The sequence below is a fragment of the Hesperophylax consimilis genome, chromosome 27, assembly GCF_061612785.1.
Source record: "Hesperophylax consimilis isolate HC1 chromosome 27, BYU_Hcon_1.0, whole genome shotgun sequence".
In the NCBI taxonomy this organism is placed as follows: Eukaryota; Metazoa; Arthropoda; class Insecta; order Trichoptera; family Limnephilidae; genus Hesperophylax; species Hesperophylax consimilis.
The window spans coordinates 3,520,691-3,543,297 of record NC_142862.1 but is presented as its reverse complement, the minus strand read 5'-3'; the positions used below and the strand labels follow the sequence as shown (position 1 = coordinate 3,543,297).

The following is a 22,607-nucleotide window of genomic DNA, read 5'->3' as shown; positions in this document are numbered from 1 at the left end:
AGTTTGATTTTTGCGAAAATAAATCATAATATTTCGTAAATCTGTATCTAAAAGTCAGCCGTGGCGGTAAAACGCCGAAAAATGTATTTTTACGTGGTTATACATAGTCCTAATTAGTATTATTATTTTGTAAATCTGAATCGATTTACACTGGAATGTCGTATTTTTTCAAATTTATTTCGAATATCCGAGTTTAAAGGGCCGAGAAAATACATTTTACGCGGATATATGTCGTAGTTTTACGAGTTTACGCCAAATATCTGCATTTAAAGGGTCGGCCGCGACGAAACTCGGACGCGTAATTACGATTTACGCGTAAATATATTGTATTTTTACTAACTTTACTTCGAATATCCGCATTGAAAAAATACGGCGCGACGGAAATCGGCCGAAAAATTTCGATCCATGCCGAAATATGACATATTTTTACGAATTTACTTCAAATATCTGAACATAAAAGGCCGGCCGCGACGAAAAACTGCCGACAAAATTCGATTTACGCGGAAATGTATCATATTTTTACGAATTTATTTCGAATATCTGAATTTGAAGAGCCGGCCGCGACGGAATACGGCCGCGAATCCTCGTTTTACGCGGAAATATATCGTATTTTTACGAATTCAAATTCAGATATTTGAAATAAAGGGCCGGCCGCGACGGAAAATTACCGCGAAATCTCGATTTACGCGGATATATATCGTATTTTTACGAATATCTCAATTTAAAGGGTAGGCCGCGACCGAAATCGGCAGCACAATCTCGATTTACGCGTAAATATATAGCATTTTTACGAATTTATTGCGAATATCTGAATTTACAGGGCTGGCCGCTACTGTAATCGACCGCGAAAATAAAGAAATAATTGGTATTAATACGAATTTACAACTAAAATACCACCCGGATTTGAAGAGGCGGCCGAGAAAATCGATTTTCGGCGTTTTTTTTTTTTTTTTTTTTTTTCATAAAATTTCGAATTACGTGGGAATTCGTTAATTCGAAATTTGATTTTTGATGTCCGCTGGATTTCGAATTAACGAGGTTCTACTGTATCAATATCCGCTATATCGGATTCAACGAATCACAAGCAGTTATTTTGCCAAAATACAATATGGCCGCCGCTCTGACGCTACGCTCGTGTGTCAAAATGATCTACGCGTGAGTTTCTAAACCCGCCATGTCGCCTCAGTTGACTTTCAAAATCACGAAGTGAGTATCAAAATCCGCTATATCCATTTTATTTATCGAAATTACTTAATTATTGCTAGACATATATAGAAAAATAAATGCTTTTCGAAATTTTATTACTCCAATTCATTATATAAAAAATTTTAATGCATTTACTTATGTACGCTAGAGATGTGACAGTTTTTTGCGGTTTTCTCCAAATCAATGAAAGTTGATATAGCGGGTATAGAAATTACACGACTCATTTCTAGAAACGACAATCTTGGCAACATTGATGGAAAGATTTATACAGAATAACAATAGTATCTTAATCTTCTCGTAATGAATCATAATGTGTTTCGCAGAAATATACTTAACTGGCTTTAAAAAAATATGTATTTAAAACATTGGTAGTTTTAAGTAAAAATTTACCCATATTTATTATTAAAATAAAAGCCATTTGAAGGTTTGAATAATATCACAGTATGCAGAAATTAATTCTGTTTAAATTTTAATTCTGTCAAAAAAACAGGCTTAGAATAATTTCTTAATCCTTCTCAGTAGGTACTCCTTACTAGGAGATGCTGGGCTGAGGCGAAGTAGGTTTTTGGGTTCCATGATATTTCATCAAAATGACAGTTAAACACACCTTTAAAAAGTGATGAAACAAAAACTAGGTTAAGTAGTTACCTATGTAACCTATTTAACCTAGTTTTTATATAACTTTTTGTAGGTGTGTTGAACTGTCATTTTGATGAGATGCCCAGTCACCGTTTAAATCAAACATATCGCTTTTTTTTTTTTAGTTGTCGGACTTGACGTTTGATATACATCGACACAATTATATTTTTATGTAGTTTGATTCAATTCTAGTGAGACAATAATGAATTTACCATCAGAAGAAGTCGGGAGTTGAACAGACCTGGTTGAAAGTTGCGTCAATACTTCCTGTTTGGAATCCTATGAGATGTCCAGAGTCCTGGCAGCAACGAAGCCTCCTCCTTCAGAGTGGAGGACCAGCTGATGATGGCGACCCAAATCCATACCATGACGCCGTGGCTCGGACTACTATTGGACGGACTCCAGATGATTGTGTCTTGAAAAAGACATTTTTTGTCTTGAAAAAGACATTTGGCAACGTTTGGCGGACCATATACGACAATTGTTAAATATGTATATATCAAAGAATAATTTATTATTTTACGGCCCCAAATAATTTTTTTTGTCGCTGTTTGCATAATATTTTTAACTTTTCTTTTAATTCAAAACATTGAACATAAGAAAACAAAAAAACCAAACAAAAACATAAATAAAAACAATAAGAAAAATTCGGATATAATTTTTTTCCGATGCTTCTTGACAATGTGTAATTTTTTTTCTTCTTTTTATTTTGATTTGATTTTGTGTTATTCTTTTAGTTTGTTCAGATTATTTCATTTCAATAATCTGTCAGCAACTTTGGGGCCGTTTCGCTTACTTTATTTTTTTATTCAATATCATTTTTTTGTCAAAAATATTCTTTTCCAACAAAATTATACAAAAAAATGACAAATAGAATCTTACATACTAGTTTGAACAAGCTATTATTTCAAATTAAAAATTATACAAACTTACGATTTTCTACAATAATTATACAGTTATTTCAAGTGACTTTATATCTTAATTTATTCAAAGTGGTAGACCATAATGTTATGATTAATTATTCAAGAGATAATGGCAAATTTCATAATGTCACTGCTTATCCTTTTTAAAACTTTAATTAGCAATCAACTTTACAAACAAATTAGTGTCTACCTTAGAGCCAAAGTTATAATTTAAAAAACACCAAAAATTGTCAAAACCAAAAATCATGTACAAACTTTTCAACAAACTAAAAAGTAGTTTTAGAATTTATCGAAAAAATCCACAATCATTTTTAATCGTGACAAATTCAGCATTTATAAACTATTTACAATTTGATTATAAATACTTACTAATTTCACTATTTCCTAATGTCTAAAATGTCAATATCAAATATTAGACATGTCTGAACTATGTGACTATATTATATTCCTGCATTTTGTTAATGCACGCACAAAAACTAAAAATATATCAACAATACTTTAAAGTGGCGATAAAATAACAAAATTAATAATTAGTTAAAACGTTAAAAGCAAATATGTCATATTGCACACATTTTCAAAAAGGAAAACTAATATTATCGATGATAATATGAACGGTAGGGGCGACCACAACCAAGGCAAATGTTGGTGCAAAGGAATCGTCTTTCTGTGTGTGATCTTGGAAAAGAAGCGCAACTGATCGCATTAAGATCTTGAAATAGCTTACTTACATAAGTTGGTACAACTGACAAAAGCATCACAATCAGGTGGAAGATTTCAAAATATATTAGAATTAGCCACGAGTCGATACAACTGATAGTGTGTGATGCAGGATTAATAGAGAATTCAAGATCATACTTGCAGCGTTATATCTGCTCTGCCTACCCCTAAATATATGTAGTGTGATGTTATGTATGTAAGGGTGTATACAAACCTTTTACGAGGGATAACTTAATTCTGAAAGTCCCAAGATATGAATATCCCAAGAGACGTGCTAATAAGTCATTATTTATAATAAGGTAAGTCAAAAAAACCATACGCATTTTTGGTACAGTATGTATGTAAATAACCGTTACATGTTCAAAAGCTTTCGAACTTTGTTAATGACCACGATAAATTTAGAAAATTTTAATAAATAATTTATTGGTAAAATTTGTACAAAATATTTAGGAAGCTTTTGTAAATTACTAAAGTTTTTTAATTTACTGATTCAATGTTTTTTTTGAGAAAACTAAATAAATAATCAAACCGTGAAGTAATTTCGCTGCATTTAAATTTTTTACAATTTTTAATGTTCACAGCTTACTGGTGGGAATCAAAACCGCAAAATCGGACCCTAACTCAGGTGTCCTAACAACTACAGCGGATTAGAATGAATAATTCCTGTGCTGGATAGTTTATTTTTAAAAAGAGAAATCATTTTGGTTGTACAGAAGACTCCAACAAATAACTGAAAACACATTTGTTTCTTCATTTGGATGAGTAAAAAAAACAGTATTTAGAACCGTCAGAAGGATAAAATTTTTTGTCAATTTGTAAAAAGAAATCTAATTTTATTACGAGGGTTTTCCAAGAATTAAAAACCGTCCATCATTTGTAGTGGTACGGATGAAATATTTCACTAGTTGGCAACACTAGCTTGTAGCGCACACTCCCCCTCTACAACGGGCGTTCGCTCGGCTTGGTAGTTTATCCTGGTGGCTGCTGTTGGAGATGGCGCTCTGCTGTCGTCTCCAGCCAAATGTGAAGTGCGCTCTGTTATTCGCTTTCTTAACGCGGAAAAGGTCCCCGCCCAGTTGAAAGTCGATTTTTCGCCAAAAGAGAGCACAGTTAAAGCTGATCGTTATTGTGAAACGTTAAAAAAAACTTCTAAGAGCGATATAAAACAAGCAAAGGTTGAGCAAGGGCGTTTGTTTTTTGCATGAAAACGCCGCCCCCCATACAGTAGCTGTAACCACCGCGCTCCTGCAATCTTTTAAGTGCGATGTCCTTAGCCATTTGGCTTATAGCCCTGACCTGTGCCGCCCAGTGATTTTCATCTCTTCCTTCGTCTAAAGCAACATTTGGTCGGAAAATGCTTCATGACCGACAAGGAAGTCCAGGAAGAGGCGTAAAGCTGGTTGCTGACCGTGACGGGAGATTTTTATGACAAAGGAATAATGAACCTTGTACCCCTACTTAAGAAGTGCTTTGAACTTGACGGGGATTACGCAGAAAAATAGTGCAGACATGTACGAACAATACCTTACACAAATTTTGGACGAATAAATTTTTCCTGATTTTTAAAACGAAAATGTTCTTTAATTTTTGGACAACCCCCGTAGATGTTTTTAAAAGTTAAAATTAATATTGATAGTCATCAAATATAAGATATATTGTATTGCTTCAGATGTTAATTTGTATATATTATTATTATTATGAATTTTGACAGCTTAGGCTTAAAGTTGTATACGATTAATTTAGTTACTCTGCCTTCAAAAAGTGAATCTATCAAAACCCTACAACTATTACTTCTACATAAAATGTGGTTTGTTTGTAAGGCAACACTCTATGGCTATCGGGCACTTATAGAAATCTTGAAACAGGTACTTACTCTGCATAGATATTATATATATTATCGAATGGGTTAAACTTAATAACACGGTGTTAGTTATTATAACAATATGTATATATTATGTGAGATTATCACAAACAAAACTAAATATTGTTTATTAATAAATAGGAGATCATTACTGCATTATATGACGTGGATTATTATAAAACGAATTTGTTAATTTGGCTGTGATAAATAGCATTGAGTCATATTTGAATTGCTGGACGGATAGCCCATCCACGGAATATCATTCATAGATATTAAATATCCGGCAGAATTTCATAATTTATTCCGACTGCATAAATCATGATTATGCACCAATTTTAATGAATTCGACGCATGGTTTTTTTTTATTTCGAACGAGTGAAATTTTGGTTTTTGTCGCATCGATTAAATTGTTTTCTTTGGGAGATTTTTCAAATGTGATTTTTTCACCTTTCGACTTAATTTTATAAATATTTTGGTAGTTCTAAATGTACATAAGTTATTTAAAAAAAAAAAATTGTGTTAAATGTTGACGCGAATGTATTTTTGAACAAACTTCACAATAGTTAAATTTTCAAAGGCCCCCCCCCAAAAAAAAACTGAAATGCTAATATTTATAATTCCTTAATCTTTTGAGGTAGATTTTACACAACGATTGTAAACATTACGATAACCTATGACCTTTTATACTTTAAATTAAATTTAATTTCAAAGACATTTTAATTTGGACTGTTATCATCTATATGTAACATATTAATCTCCAATATTCTAAAAGGTGAAAATAATTACATGTTCTGATACACGATAGGAACCATAGTGTTAATACCCTCTATTGAAATTTGTGGTAATTTGCCCAATATGTTATGAATGCTGTCATGAATCAACATCCATTACAACAGCTATGAAACCATTATCGTGATGTTCATCAAACATCACATTAATACGCACAATGACGGGAACTTTTGATGGGAATTGAACTCTTGACCTCCGAACCCGTGGTCATACATATTGCCGTTATGTCGCAGAGGTTGTCAAATCAGGAGGTTGTCTTCACCTTATGGCAGACTTGTACACATGCGATCATCGAGACTGGTGCAATAAAATAAAACTAAAACTTTCTTCGCGTAAGATTGTTCTCTCTAGTAAAATAAAGCAGTGTTAATCTAATCAGAACCCGAATAAAACTTTCAACTTGGACATCCGGAAAACCGGGAAATGTACATGGTATCATTCTTATAAACTTTAAATGCTTTAAGTGTTACCGGAACACTTGACATTTTGGAGACTACAGAAATTCAACAGATGGCCGGCATTTATATCCGGCTTAGTGGAAAACGGTGTTTGATAAGTGCTCAGTTTGCATTGATGAAGTAAATTGGGGGCAAAAGGCATCCATTGTGATAGATGCATTGCAATCGTTCATCTTTACGACACATTCTTCTCAAAACGGTGCCAAAAATAGCCATTTGAAGATAAAACAGTGTTGAGAAATGCTCAGTTTGCACTGTTGAAGTAAAATAAGGTCAAAAGACATCCACTGTGACAGAAACGTTCCAATTATGACGATTTTTCCTCAAAATGGTGCCAAAAACAGCCATTTATCAAAAAAAAAAGTGTGATGAAAACAGACTGTCAAGTGATATTGAAAGAGTCAGCAATTACATTTATACAAATATATATAATACATAGTGATGTGCAATAGATGTATAAGGTCCGGCTATGAGGCAGCAGTGAAGAGGATGCAGGCGGCAGAAGCGGTTGCAGTTGGGTCCAGCGAGTGGAGTAGCCGGGTGGTGGCGGGGCGGCGATGCGGCGAAGGTTGGGGCCGTGGTCAACGTCTCCAGGAGCGGTCCTCTTCGTCCTCTTCTTCGTCGTCCTGCAGCAGGATGTCCTCAGATAATTCCACTCCTCCCTGGAAATAGGGCTTTTCGTTAGTTGAATTTTAACAATTGATATTGTGAGAATAAAAGATAAATAGCAGAGTGGAAGATACTCTCAGTATCACCATTCAGAATCAATATGTGTTTGGCAACCAGAGCTCAATAGCCAATTACTTCCAAACCTTCCTCTTACCCATCTGTTTCTCCACTTCCTTCAGCCTCACAACATACCCCAAATGTGGATGCCATAGTTCCACTGGCTCCGGAAAGTTGAGAGCAGTCTTATGTGGTAATCTTAGGTTTGGTGTTTCAAATCGAATCAAATCGATGATCAGCGCCATTTTGAATTTTTGAACGGTCTCTGTTTTAGCTCTATTTAACTTTCATAATTTATAGCCGCTATCTTACAGGCCTTCCCTTCGGGCGGCCATAATTTATATCTCTCGATAGTATGTTTATTTTTACACAAATAAATTCGGAAGAAGTTCGCACAAAAGTTAATTCAGTTGCTGCAGTCAATTTCAGTCAAAATAACTTGGGATGGGATGGGTAAAATGGTGATATTGAATATAAGAAAAAAATTGTTTTAATTAATAGAACAAAAAGCTCACCTCAAACTCCTGATCGTCGATGGTGGAATTGCTCTCATCGGCGTTGTTAGATGCAACGCCTTCCGGCTGCGGTTTAGCATCGGGTGTCGGCTGCTGCACTGGTACTTCTGATGATTTTTCGGCTCCTGTTGAGTTGGCGGAGGTGCCTGGCTCCGAGCTGGGGCAGGCCACGACGGAGGGCAGGACTGCGACGGGCAGGGGGGCCTGGCGCTTCAGCGGATCCATCCAGGTCACCTGGAAGTGATTGCAAAGATATTTTTATAAATAGTGCTAACTCTTCCAGAGGCTGGAAAATCATTTCACAGCCGAGCTGTTGAACACAAGTCTGATGTAACAAATACCAACTGTGTACAAATGAGGGGCCTGTTCCGTTTGTTTTACATTAGCTCCACACAGGAGGCTCTGAGCTCCCTCAGGGCCTATGTTATCTTGGGGATGCTGTGTGGAGGGTCTTTTTAGGGAAATAAAGTTCTGGGAGGGAAAAAGGCATGAGGGGTGGGTAGGAATTTGGGGGTCAGTGTGTCCAGGAGTGACGGACATATGAATCCATCCCACCCACTGCAGTGCAAGGCAATGGGTGGAGAGTCCAGCTGGAGCTGTCACAAGATCTCTCTCATCCAGTCTCTCCCGATCCGACCCGCCAAGCAGTATAGGAGGACAAACCTCACCACATGAACCCGGGCACCCCTGCTAAGTTCCCAAACGTAGAGAACCACTTGGGGTGACCTATGGCAGGGGTGCGGCGGTACACATACCTGCCTCCCCGATGGTGCGCCAGAGCAGAAAAGATTAATGACTACAGTTCCTTGGAACATCTTTCTTTGAAATACCAGTAGATAAAATTGCAATCTGTGTTTTTAAAGAGATATATTATACAGGGGATTATATCAAAGTACCACAGGAGTACTTTGGGGATCCAGACCAAAGATGTCTACCAAATTGAACAGTGGGGCTAAATTGTTTTATTTCTTACGCTCAGCGTACGGTCGTTGAACTGCTTTCCCTTGGCGGAGGCCAGTTCGGCGGCCTTGCGAGTGTCGTACTGGATCCACAGCGACGGGGTTTTGGGGTCCACCACTCGTCGCACTATTTCGCCATATTGCTGTAAGACAGAACAAACAATTTTTATAAATAGTCAACAGCTTCACTGCCAATCTACAACTAAACAATTAATACAAGATCAGTTCATGAGCGAGCCGTACAATCGAGCTAGCTCTTTTGGTGAGCCGTATTCGTACGACTTCCGGTAAACCGTACAGTACAAGTATTAATTGTTATTACATACTCAGAGACGTGAACGTCTTACAGTCTGGATTTGGATATAACCTACACCTACCTACTACTTAGCGCCTTATTTATCTTGTGTTACGAGGTAAAATAAGTCATTACCCAACGCTACTAAACAGAGAGGACATCTTTAGGAGAATCTATGTTTTCTAAATTAGGCAACTTCACGCTAAAAACATACCTTTTCAAACACAGACTTTTATTCGACAATCAGTAAACCTGCTTGTGATATACTTGATCCAAAGGGCATAATCTCTTACTTATCCCTTTCGCTAAAACAACATTTGGCCATAGAAATTTAACAAACTTTGCAACAAAGCACTTTCACTGGCCATCAGACAGAACACAAATTATGCTAAACATAAATTGGACACCAAGTTATGAACACAAATTATGCTAAATATAAATTGGACACCAAGTTATGAATACAAATTATGCTAAATATAAATTGGACACCAAGTTATGAATACAAATTATGCTAAATATAAATTGGACACCAAGTTATGAATACAAATTATGCTAAATATAAATTGGACACCAAGTTATGAATACAAATTATGCTAAATATAAATTGGACACCAAGTTATGAATACAAATTATGCTAAATATAAATTGGACACCAAGTTATGAATACAAATTATGCTAAATATAAATTGGACACCAAGTTATGAATACAAATTATGCTAAATATAAATTGGACACCAAGTTATGAATACAAATTATGCTAAATATAAATTGGACACCAAGTTATGAATACAAATTATGCGAAATATAAATTGGGTCACCACATCACCAGCCAAGACAGATCAAACATCAACGATTAATTTAAAACCTGTTTTTAAGTACACATTACCAATGGTACATATTGATTGACTTTTTATTTTCTCAACACAGGATTTCCTAGCGAGACATGCACACTACATAACCCGTGTAGTAATGTACTTTATAAAGAAGTTTGAATAAAAAAATAGACCGCCACACAACTCTGCATTGGCACACACCCGGGCGTCCCCGACTTCTTCTACTATTCACTTTTGCGTCGCATATTCTCCTTACTCAAATGAGTTAAGCAGATAAATTCTGCTTCACCTCAAATCATCCAAGTGTCCCTTTCTTAATCTTGTTCACTACGCTTTCTTCAACCTTGCATTCTTTATGGATCATGGTTTTATTTATACAGCATTCATTAATGTACTTTCATCTTTCCTCTGCCAGTTCCATGCTTTATCAGGGTTGGTATCAGCCAAAGATATTAGAAGAACGAGATATGCTATGTTGGCCGCCGGACCGTAGCCGGAGTACTACCTAATTAGGGTACTTTGAACGGTATCGGGACGTGTACGCACAGAAATCTGTTCTATGTATTAGTGCGGATACCTTAGCGCAAGCGAAGGTGTGCAGTAGTATTGGTGAACAAAACCGGCGACACTCGGCAAAACAATTCCACTCAGTACGAACTGCGCATAGCACATCTCGTTCTTCTAATATCTTTGGTATCAGCACTCTATTGTGGACTAATCCTCACTCCTCACTTTAATTCACACTCCGTAGACATTTCTATAACAAATCTGTATTCTGTGATTGCTGCTGCCATGTAAAAAATGTTAATAAAATGTTTTAGCCAAACTCACGGCGAAATGCTGCTCCACCAGGGTCTGTTCGTCTCCTTCATAACCGGATATCAGCAGGGATCTGGGTCGGTGGTCCACCGATTGGTTGACGTACAGCGCCCCCCCCTTAGCCATTGCGGCGATCTTGCTGAACTTGGCCCGTGTTGCCGCTCTGAAAAATCATTCAATGGTTTCAAATTTAATACAAATTACTGTACAGTGGCGAGCAGATTTCATAATTAACAAAAAAAGTTTAAATATTATTAATCATTGAAGATAATATTAACAACTCTCAAATCAAAAACGTGAAACAGAAAAAGATTCGGTTGCATCTAGGAATTGAACCCAGGATCTTAGCCTTGCCGAGGCTCTGCTCTACCACAGAGCTAATCAGACCCGATCCTTTTAAAAAAGAAATTACCAATTATTATCCTGTACATATTTATAAACATCATCTTAGCTTTGTAGGGGGAGTTCTTGTACAACCATAAATAATATCATAATACATAGTGCTAACTTCTATTGCCAATAAGTGAAATTAGTATCCTTTAAAAAGAGAACAAATGGTTTGAGGCCAGAATATATTATTGTTTTTTAACATTATTGATTGGGAATCAACAACACACAATACAACTTACCCGTGTTTTTTCCTTACAATCCGATAGCTTGTAATAAGAAAACCACACAGTTTTTAGAGAAGAAAGTAATAAGATAAGTTTCTACAGTGGAATCTCAGTTTACAAGCATAATTTGTTCTGTAAACGGTTTAAAATCAAAAAAAAATTCTAATGGAATGGAATCGAGGATATATCGTTCCAAAACTCGAAAATTAAAAAAAAAATTTAGGTCTTCTGGTTTAATGAATTCAAATTTGCTTTGAATTTGTGTCATTTTCAAAATTAGAACTGATTGTGAGAAGAATTCAGAGAAGCGATAAAGTACCTACCTAAAATTATTTTAATTTCCATTTTCAAACTAGGAACTGATTTGTCATTTATCAAGAATTAAGACCATCCTGTGATTTTTCACAGGTTTTGCACTAGTATTTACAAAAATGATTTATAAAAAATAAAGTAGGTACTTATATATTTTCTTACGTATTAAAGATATTTACAGAAAATGAATTTAAGATTAATATATAAGTGGGCGTGGCCTATTTCGCGATATCGCTCGCCGTACAATCCCATACGGTTGTCACTGAAATGTAATATAATACATATGGGAATGGCTTAGATGTGCTAGCCGAGCGAATTGTTGTAATTTATTTTTCCCCTCTCCTGCCGAACCGTGCTGGGATAGGAGTGCTCCTCACTCCCACACAACCTTCCAAGATCATATAGCTTCATGTGTAGCGTAAACATATAATCTATATTGTTCACGCCCACTTTACATTTATGTTATATTCACAAAGTGTAAATAGCTTTATTCAAATTTAAAAGTACCTACATGTATGTAATTAATTATTCTCACTTCTGTCTCCTTTTGATGATATAGCGGAAATGGATCATTGCATTGTCATTGAACAGATTTAACAAAAGGACAATGTTTTCAACGAACTTTTGTACCGCTTCCCACATTTTACAGATAAATTGCTTGTATAGTAAGACAGTGCTACCAATTTACTCACAATAAGAGGTTCCACTTTACGTCTGTAATTTATATGGTGACCGGATAAATCATCACAATGATAATTCATCACATTTTTAAAAAGTTATATAAAGTCATGGAAAGTGATGAAACAAAAACTTTATTAACTGGGTTAAGTAGGTTAGGTCAGGTTTAAATTAATTTTTTTTTCATCGTTTCTAATGACTTTATATCACTTTTTAAAGGTGTGTTGAATTGTCACTGTGTTGAGTTATCATGGAACCAATTTATTGTGACCGGATAAATCATCAAAATGATAATTCATCACATCTTTAAAAAGTAATGGAAAGTGATGAAACAAAAATTTTACTAACTGGGTTAATTAGGTTAGGTTAATTTTTTTTTTTTTTATCGTTTTTAATGACTTTATATCACTTTTTAAAGGTGTGTTGAATAGTTACTGCGTTGAGTTAGCATGGAACCCCGATTTATATATGATTAGAGACTATTGTGCAATAATCAACACAGGAGCTATTATTACCTCTGAGGAGCACCCCCCCTCCGGCTGGCCAGGGCGCTCGAGTGTCTCAGGACAGCCTGCTGTCTCCTCAAGTCCGCCACCTTTCTCATCAGCTCTGTTACATCTTGACCCTCCTGAAACCATAATTACACAATGTATTAAAAAAGACAGTACATTATGTATAGGAAAATGGGAGATAGGTACCGTTGTATAAATGTAAATTAATTCACTGTCGTTCTCAGACAGTTCTTGTTCTACTGGTATTTCAATGGAAGATAATCCGAGGAACTAACATCGTAGATCCCTTCGGCACCGGTGCAAAGTCGGGCAATACACCAAATGCGCACCCCCAACATGAGAAAGAGTCGTTTCTATGACTATGGCACGATTTGTCGGCCTCTGTGATTCCTCCGTCCCACAATATGGGTATCTTCAAGACCCATGTTCACTCCTCCTTAAAAAGACCTGCACTCAGCATCCCCAAAGATGATTTACACCCTGAGACAAATTATTTTCCTCAAGACCTTCTGTGTGGAGTAAAAAAAATACAGTAAAATGCATCCGTTTCAAATGAAATCACTTTCATCGCTTGAAATTCAATCTCAATTCTAAGTACGGATACATTTTATTACGTTTCGTGAACTGTGTTATTTTAAAACAGAGTAAAAACAGAACAGTTTGTAAATGCAATAAATTTAGTCAAATAGAAAAAGGGAATTTTGCTGAGAGAAAAATATTTTTGAAAGAATTTTGGAGAATACTAACAATTGTTTATGGATCATCTCCCTTGTTTCTTTCATCTTTAATCCTATCCATACAATTCAAGATAAAAAATTAAATACGGAAAAAAGTTTTTTTTACATACATTTTAAAATGATTTTCAAACATAATTTTTTTTTTGGTTTGACTGAGTATTGAACCTCCCTACCCAGAACTATGGGGTTAATTTTCTCTTCCTAGATTTAAATTCATTCATTTCCGAAAATAAAAATTAAATTCAAATAGATGTATTTAAAAAAATCTTACCTGTTGTTTTGTGAATAAATCCAATTCCGCGTCCAAGATCTCTTTCTGCGCTTCCTCCTTGCTTCGGGGTTTCTTCACAATTGTCCCCACGATGTTGGTGGTCTGGAAAGGTGTGAAAGACTACAAATTATAAGTATGTTTAGTTATTGGGCTTATCATATCCAAGGTAAAGGCGCTGATAACTCTCCTGTAACCAGAGACAATGACTTAATAACAGAAACAGAGATTACAACAGAGCTCTCAGCAGAAGGACTATTAAAATAATAAGGAAGAAAGGAGATGTGTTAATTATTGAAATTGCAAGTCTTAACCCCTATTCTGACAGAATATTTCTGCCTTGCCACAAAACTCAAATAAATGGAATATTTCTGAATGTATAGAAAAACTGTTTTTGAAATATAAAATTTTGAATGCAAACATAAAAAAAGTTTTCAAAATGGTTCACCATGTTTGGTTATGTTTTTTGTAACTAACAAAAAAAAACTATAAAAACACAAGCATTTTACTAAACAAATGTATCACAAAAGTTGTAATAAAAAAATTTCAACTTGCGGTGGGAAACTTTGGTTTCATAAAAGAGCACATTGATTAACTTCTAGATTTGAATACAAAGCGTAGTGAATCATATTTCTCACCATGACAGTAGGGGAAACAATGATTTCTGTGAGATCTATATGAACTGTTCCCAAAATTGAACAAACTACCCTGAAGGGTTGAAATACATACTTGGAATATTTTACTATGTTACTAATTTGTGAAATCTTTTACTACGTTACTTATTTGTGAAATCTTTTACTATGTTACTTATTTGTGAAATATTTTACGATGTTACTTATTTGTGAAATATTTTACTATGTTACTTATTTGTGAAATCTTTTACTATGTTACTTATTTGTGAAATATTTTACTATGTTACTTATTTGTGTAATATTTTACTATGTTACTAATTTGTGAAATATTTTACTATGTTACTTTTTTGGTGAAATATTTTACTATGTTACTTATTTGTGAAATATTTTAAAACGCAACTGAAATGAATGAAACTATGATGTAGAATTAAATGTATTGTGAGACAATGTTTGCAATAAAAATAAATGTATTATGAAACTGAAATATTAAAGGTTAATGCAATTAAAAACAATACAAAACGAAATCATTAATGTATCCATAATATCAAATACTTTGGTAAAATGCTTCAAGCCACATTTTTCAAGTTATTTCAATAATACTATAGAAGCCTCAAATCACTCACAAATATAAATAGAATTCTAAATTTTTAATTAGTTTTATGAATTTGTAAATATTCGTTTTCGTCATCTCATGTAAAATTTTCATTTTGTGACTTGAAAGGTTTTACCAAACCACAGTCGATATATTAATTTAATGCACAATGCACGTACGTATTTGTTGCGTTAGAATTTTACAAATTTCAAAAGCAGACTCTGTCAGATTGAAAAACTTTGCAACCAAACCACCAAGTGCCAATAAAAATTGAATGTGAACTGAAAATATAGGAATTTATAATAAGCAGTAGCAAATGAAACACTGGTATTCCTTTTTTTTGGGAAAACTAAAAAACAACAAACGAAAAACAATGCCTGGTTAAAAATAACCCGACGATATTTGAATTCGTATCACTGCCATCACCAAAAGCAGAAAATGATGCTTATGAGATAATGGAGGTCCGGCTAGCCAGAGGATTGAACCCGTGACGCTTGGGAACGTGACAATTTGGACCGCTCAACCAAGTAACTAATCTTCTATCTACATATCGTTCCCTTAGAACAACAAGGTTTTATTTGCCTTTGGTATGAAACGGAAAAATTGATGTTCAATGTTTGAATCTAGAACAAAATATTAAAGACGGGTTATTTCAGAGAATTTGAACAATTCTTCAAATTTCAAGTTCTGTCCAGCAACTACCCTACAATGCTATAATAACAGAACTCGAATAGGACTTTCACAGAACCTGAAAACGAAAGTTGAAATTTGATGAAGTGTTAAAATTCTTTGAAACAACCCATCCTAACACTTGAAATTTATGAAAAAGTGTATGTGCAAAACGTACTGTAATTGAATTATCTTAATGCTTATGAAAATTCTAAGCAAAAAAAACACGCGGAATTTAGCCAAACTAAACAAAAAATAACAGATAGAACCTTGTTGCTTTGAAAATCAGCTTAACTCAAAGCAACAAGATTCTATCAGATTACTTTAATCAGTTTTTTGGCAAAATGCCACAATATTCTTAAACCTAAAGATAATGGAATTACAATTCATTCTGCATATCCACTTTTCATAAATGTAATTTTTGGTTTATTTTCTCAGTTTGATGCAATTGTCAGATGGACCTAGTTGTCCCATGCCAATGGGCTCTAACACAATAGGCTTTGCAACACGTACTCTTAGTAGCGGCGGTACCATGCTCCACTCCAGGCCGCCGCGCAGAATAGGTAAAGTCCGAAAGTAAGGTAAGTAAGGTAACGGTAACGTCCATTGTGAGACTTTTCGGCGCAGCGGCCTGGAGCGGCGCGTGGTACCGCCGCTCCGAAGTGTATGCGTGGCAGAGCTTAATGCAAATAAATCAGTATTGCTCCATGGCAGACAGAACTGAGTTGCCCGTAAAATATGCAAATGGAACCTTGTTGAAGTATTTTAAAAAGAACTTTGTTGCATAACTATCTAAAAACGTACATAGAAGTTGGACACAGAAAGACAGAACCTTGTCCCAAGGGCACGATATATAAAAAGAGTGACGTGGGCAGGATGGCTTTGTTTTTATACAAATTTACAATTTTATTCCGAGATTGATGATATTTTGCACACTTGACCTTCAAAACATGAGGAATGTGACTACAAGAGATTTCCCCTTTTTCCACCCCTTAAAGTAGAATTTTGAAACTGCTTGATGAATATTTGCAAACTTGACATTCGAGATAATTAATTACTGTCCACATCTGATTTAAAAAAAGTCAAGCCCGGGCAGTGTAGAGGACTTCAGCTAGTATAATTTAACAGTTAAAAAACAAACACAATAATAGAATTTTGTTATATAATATATGATGAAACAAAACAGGAATATAAACTTCCAACAGACAGATAGATAGATACAGGCATGATAAGAAGTATTAATGACTAACGAGAACAAAATGCAACATGAAATGTATCCAGAATTACAATCAAATTAGCAATGCAACAATCTTTTGACGATAAGGACAATTTCAAGCAAAAAAGTAATCATTATGACTATAAGTAAATTTTAGACAGTTGAACGGTTACCTTTAACCACCGACTCTCGGCCTGTCAGCAATTGGTTAAATTTTGATACTTGAGGGCTCAATCAAACAACCCGTCTTATATCCTGACAAACTCCCGATTTGCTGTTAATCGACAGATAAAGGGGATCGGTCAAAATTAAAAACAGGGCATGACGTTGAATGTGACAGGGATTGTAACCTCAGTTCACCAAGCATCGTAATCGCAATGGTTGCATCGCTAATAATGTATTATGTATGTTAAATAAAGAAAAACGGCACAAAACATGGTGGATGCCTTAAGGTTGAAGCAGTGAATTCTGACCGTATATTTAGACTTGGTACTGAGGGACAAATTGTTCAACGATTCCAAAACACCAAACTCTTCTGTGTGCTGAAATAAGTTTTATAACCAAGGTGTAAGCTACAAAACATAATAAAGAGAAAATTACTGTCATACTCAAGCTATATACAAGCTAAAGTAATACTGCTAGTTTTTGCAAGGCTGTATTAAATTACTCACAACCGCACTGCGCATGGCTGTCTTAACCTAACCTAACAGATCGAGTATATATCGTCGGCTTACTGCCAGTAACTTAAGTTTTTTTTTTTTTTTTTTTTTATATTTACTCCACACAGGAGGCCCTGAAGAAAATAATTTCCCTCAGGGCCTATGTCATCTTTGGGGATGCTGTGTGGAGGGTCTTTTTGTGGAGAGGAAGGAGTGAACATGGGTCTTGAAGAGTCCCATGTTGTAGGAGGGAGGAAACACAGAGGCCGGCAGTTCGTTCCACAGCCGAGCTGTTGAACTTAAGAACGAATCGTAGAAGCGACCCGTTCTCATGTGACAAGTGTCAACTGTGTACAAATGTTGGGCGCGCGTTTGGCGTGTATCCCGACTACGCACCGGTGCCGAAGGGATCAATGACGCTAGTTCTTCAGAGCATCTTCCATTGTAATACCGATAGAACAAGGACAGCATACCTACCTGACGCCTGTGCTCTAAAGATTGCAGTCCGTTTGTTAAGATTGGGGAATCTATCAAACGGACCGCCCGTTTCTGCACAGAGTCAAGGGTTTTTTTCAGGTATTTTGGGGCTCCAGACCAGAGATGGCTGCCAAATTCGACAGTAGGGCGCACTTGCGATTTGTACAGGGTGAGCAGTTGTGTACTATTAAAGTATCTGCGGGCCCTGTACAGTACGCCCAGCTTCTGAGAGGCCAACTTTACTCTAGCTTCGATGGAGCCCCCGTACCTGAGCTGGTCACTTATAGTTACACCAAGCATATCAATGGAAGGCCTGTTCGGAAGATTGCTTCCGTTGAAGGAGACTAGATTATCATTTGGATCCCTTTTAGACGTAATCAGACAGGATTGGGTCTTTGAAACATTAAATTCGACGAGATTATTTTTACCCCAGTAGGAAATACTCTCGAGATAACCGTCCATTCTCTGCTTCAAAGCCCTCCGAGCCGTTGGAGTTTGTGTGCCCTTTGGGGGCTTGTCAAACAAAAAGCTATCATGAACTGTACTGTCATCCGCGTAACAATGAATCGGTGCACATGTCAAAAGGTCATTGATGTGCAACAAAAACAAAGTTGGAGACAGAACCGATCCCTGTGGGACGCCAGCATTTATGGAGTGCGAGGAAGAGGTGAAACCGTCAGCAACCGCCTGAATCGACCTATCCCTTAAAAAGTCAGCAATCCACGTACACAGGGATGCGGGAAGTCCGTAAGAATGCAATTTGTTGACAAGTCCTCGGTGCCAGACCCGGTCAAAGGCTTTGGATATGTCTAGTGCGACCGTTTGGGTCTCACCGTGTGGTTCCAGGCACCGCCCCCAAACATGCGTCACATACGCGAGAAGATCACCGCACGAGCGGTTCCGCCGGAATCCGTATTGACGGTCGTTGATAATTTTGTTCTTCTCGAGGTATGTGAGCAGTTTGTCGTTGATCACACGTTCCATCACTTTGGACAGAACTGATGTGATCGCTATGGGGCGGTAGTTGGCCGGGTTGGAGCGGTCACCTTTCTTGGGAATAGGGTGAATTACCGCTTTTTTCCAACCAGAGGGCACAGTGCCACACTTCAGGGACATTTTGAAGAGCTTTGTCAAAACTGGAACTATTTCCGCAGCACACCTCTGCAATACCAGGGCAGGTATTCCATCAGGTCCACTAGCTTTGTTAACATCGAGCCCCCGTATGACGTGGAGTACATCCCGATGCCGGATCCTCAGCTTTTTCATATAGAAGCCGCAGTGAGGAACCGACGGCGGAACAGCACCCCCGTCGTCGAGGGTCGAGTTTTCCGCAAACATTTTCCCTAAAAGGTTTGCCTTTTCGGTGGCGGTGTTTGCTAGTGAACCGTCAGGTCTGGTAAGAGGTGGCAAACTGGGTTTGCAAAAATTTCGACCTATTGAGCCCGCAAGCGACCAGAATGCTCTGCTGCCATGCGGGCAGGCAGCCAGCTTTTTGCTGATCTGCAGGTCGTGTTCGAATTTTGACCTATTGATGATTCTCTTGCATTCCTTTGCCGATTTGTTGTATGCTGATCTGCTTTCGGGCGTTCGAGATGTGTTGTAGGCTCGGTAAGCCGGGTTTTTTCATCGAACTGCTTCGGAGCATTGTCGACTGAACCACGGCTTTGAGCCCACACCAGTTTCTTTAGTAGTCGATTGTATGAAGCCATCCATCGCCGAATTGATGACTTCACCAATCTCCTGGGCACATCTTGAAGGGTCCGAAGTCCGAAAACAAACAGCTGACCACGGAAAAGCATTGAAATGGGCCCGCATACCGAACCAATCTGCTGACCTATAGTGCCACACTTTTCTCCTCAGCCTCTCATTGGTTGGTCTGAGGCTAACGGGGATTGATGTCGTCACTAGGCAGTGGTCAGATGATCCCAGAGGCGCTGTGACGTCAATCTTATAACCGTGTGGCACAGTAGTTAAGAATAGGTCTAACAGATTGGAGCGGTGAGTCTGGACATCAGGAACCCTTGTAGGCTCCTGAACCAATTGCTCTAATCCGTAGCAAATGGCAAAGGATTCCGCCTGTCGGCCAGCCGAGTCCGTTGGGCCTGAGAACTTCAACCATGGTTCGTTATGAACGTTGAAGTCCCCCAGAACAACAAACTCGGCCGAAGGGTAGCGGGGCAAGAGATCATCAATAGTATCGCTCAAATGTTTGAAGAGCTCGGAAGTGTCTGATTCGCTATGGTTCGGTGAGCGGTATAGACATGCGTAGAATCTTGCCGTACTGGCAAGATTGACGCGCACCCACATTACGTCGAATCTGGAGTTTTCCGGACTCAATAGTCGCACACAGTTGACGTCAGCTCGACTATAGAGGCAGACTCCTCCTTTCAGTCGGAATTTGCTTGCGAGGGTAAAGCCCGGGCAGCCCAGATAGGAGGAGTCTGGCGGCTCGGCTATCTGAGTTTCGGATAGGAAAAGAAGGTTGGGACGTTGGGACAAAAGATGGTGATGGACGGAATTTAAATTTGTGTGCAGGCCGCGAATGTTGGCAAAATTTACCAACAGTTTTTTTTAACTTAAGTCATTAACTAACAAATTGTCGAACAAGCTAAAATAATAGCAAAGGTGACTTTTTTAAATGTATTTTTGTTCATCTAATAAATATATTTGTACATATTTATTCAATAAATATATTTGTATATGTGGGAATTTTTTTGTAATGATTTGTGCGTAATTGAACAAAAATAATTTGAATTTGAAAAAAACAAAAATAAATGGCCCAACACTGACTTATTAAAATATATGTATTATTTTCAAAGCATAGCTGTTTAAAACAAAATCCATTTTCTCGAATGGAACCATTGTTTTCGCCCGGTTGAAGCGTGTTAAAATATACTATTCATATTTTTATTAGCAAACTATTGGTATTATATGCACTTGGTGACAGTTAAGATGCTCAATTAGCGATAAACAAGGTGTTATTCGACATAATGACTTATTTACTGGATAAAGCATTACAAATTAGGTAGATTGTGACTTCTAAGTTCTGACAAAAATGTAACTTGATGACTTCTGACAGTAAACCGACGATATATCCATAGGCCAAATAAGGCATTAAAAGAAGAAGTGGAATGCTCTTGGGCTAGGTTGGGTTAGGTCAGGAGTCGGCAGACCGTGGCTCTCAGATTTCATAGGCGTTGGCTGCTATTCAACTGTAGTTTCACCTCTACTCCGTAGTAGCCTCGTTAGTAGAGCACAATCGCAATGCTTATATTGCGGTACTTATCACTGGTACTAGTACTGTATCAAATATAACTAGGTATATAACTATATAATATAAGGTATATAAGGTATATATCAAATATAACTAGGTATCAAATATAACTAGGTACTATGTAGGAATAATTTTAAGAACTATTAACACTGAATTACCATTTTTTTAAAGTTTGTTATACGAGTAGTTAAGCGCACTTGAAGTGAAATGACACTAAACTGCGCTATATAAATTCCATGTTATTATTATTATTATTAACTAGCCATTGGAAATAATATAGATGCCGTCAACGACCAACACCATGCACAAAATTTTTCACATATCAGTTGGTATGTTATTATTCAACACAATGCAACGCCGCGCCGTTATATTACAACATATACTACTTATTGCTTTAGCAGTCTTAGCGCCACTGTGAAAACGTAATAATGTATAGTCGTTGAAAATTATGAGATTTTGTTTAGAGTCCGCCGACCCCTGCGTTGAAGAGGGGCATGTCAATGCGATTGTCGATTAGTGTCGATACAGCCACGCTAAAACTTGCGCATCTATTTTATATTGTATTTTGCCTCTGTATAACGGTCATGTACCAAAGAAGGGATAGAAAGAAAGAAAAATGAGGATAATTATAATAATATAATCAAGTAAAAATCAAACGTAACTTTGCAGCACAAAAATGTGGCACAAATTGACAAGACTTCAAACAAAGGTTTTACATAAATCTGTATTCTCTAAATAAAATGAACTCAAATAATGTATGTATACATTGTGACAAGCACAAGAAATATATACTTTAACCTTCAGTTAGCAAAAGCTTTTGTTCTTGCAAAAAGCTTGCGTTCGAAAGGTGCCGACTGTGGCCAGAAAATTGCTAATCCAACTGCCTAATTATCAGGCTATGGATTTAAATTGTTAATGATTTGATTTCTTTGACGACATTAGACAAAAAATAATATAAATAACTGATAGAAATGGGAAAAGGACCCAAACTGAAAAGGTTGTAAAAGAAGGTGGTGGTATGTCGGATGAGATTATGAAAGGCTAACCTGTTGCGAGGCCTTTGTGAGAGACGCTAGATCCTTTCTTGTCTTATCGATGTTGCCCTGCATCTGTTTGATGGTGCCTAGTAGAATGTCTTTTTGGCTTGCAATGGTGTTTTCTGAAAGTAAAAAGATATTAAAATTACTGAGAAAGTCGTTTGTGATAGGTAATTTATTAATAAGGCAA

The 22,607-nt window shown here is 36.7% G+C and overlaps 1 protein-coding gene across 5 annotated transcripts in view; it reads right to left on the bottom strand.

Moving 5' to 3' along the window:
- Positions 1-1,964: 1,964 nt before the first annotated feature.
- swm (Zinc finger protein swm) overlaps positions 1,965-22,607 on the bottom strand; it is a 71,327-nt gene continuing 50,684 nt past the window's right edge. For 2 of the 5 annotated variants that reach the window (XM_089648404.1, XM_089648405.1), the window contains exons 17-25: positions 22,427-22,539; positions 17,444-17,512; positions 13,865-13,966; positions 12,860-12,972; positions 11,370-11,396; positions 10,753-10,903; positions 8,808-8,936; positions 7,835-8,068; positions 1,965-7,255 (exon numbers count right to left, since the gene is read on the bottom strand). In XM_089648404.1, coding sequence (XP_089504530.1) covers positions 7,175-7,255; positions 7,835-8,068; positions 8,808-8,936; positions 10,753-10,903; positions 11,370-11,396; positions 12,860-12,972; positions 13,865-13,966; positions 17,444-17,512; positions 22,427-22,539 — 1,019 coding nt within the window. In that variant the 3' untranslated portion in view covers positions 1,965-7,174. Of the gene's footprint in view, positions 7,256-7,834; positions 8,069-8,807; positions 8,937-10,752; positions 10,904-11,369; positions 11,397-12,859; positions 12,973-13,864; positions 13,985-17,443; positions 17,513-22,426; positions 22,540-22,607 lie in introns of all 5 variants that reach the window. The other 3 variants (XM_089648407.1, XM_089648408.1, XM_089648409.1) reach the window with 3 other exon arrangements.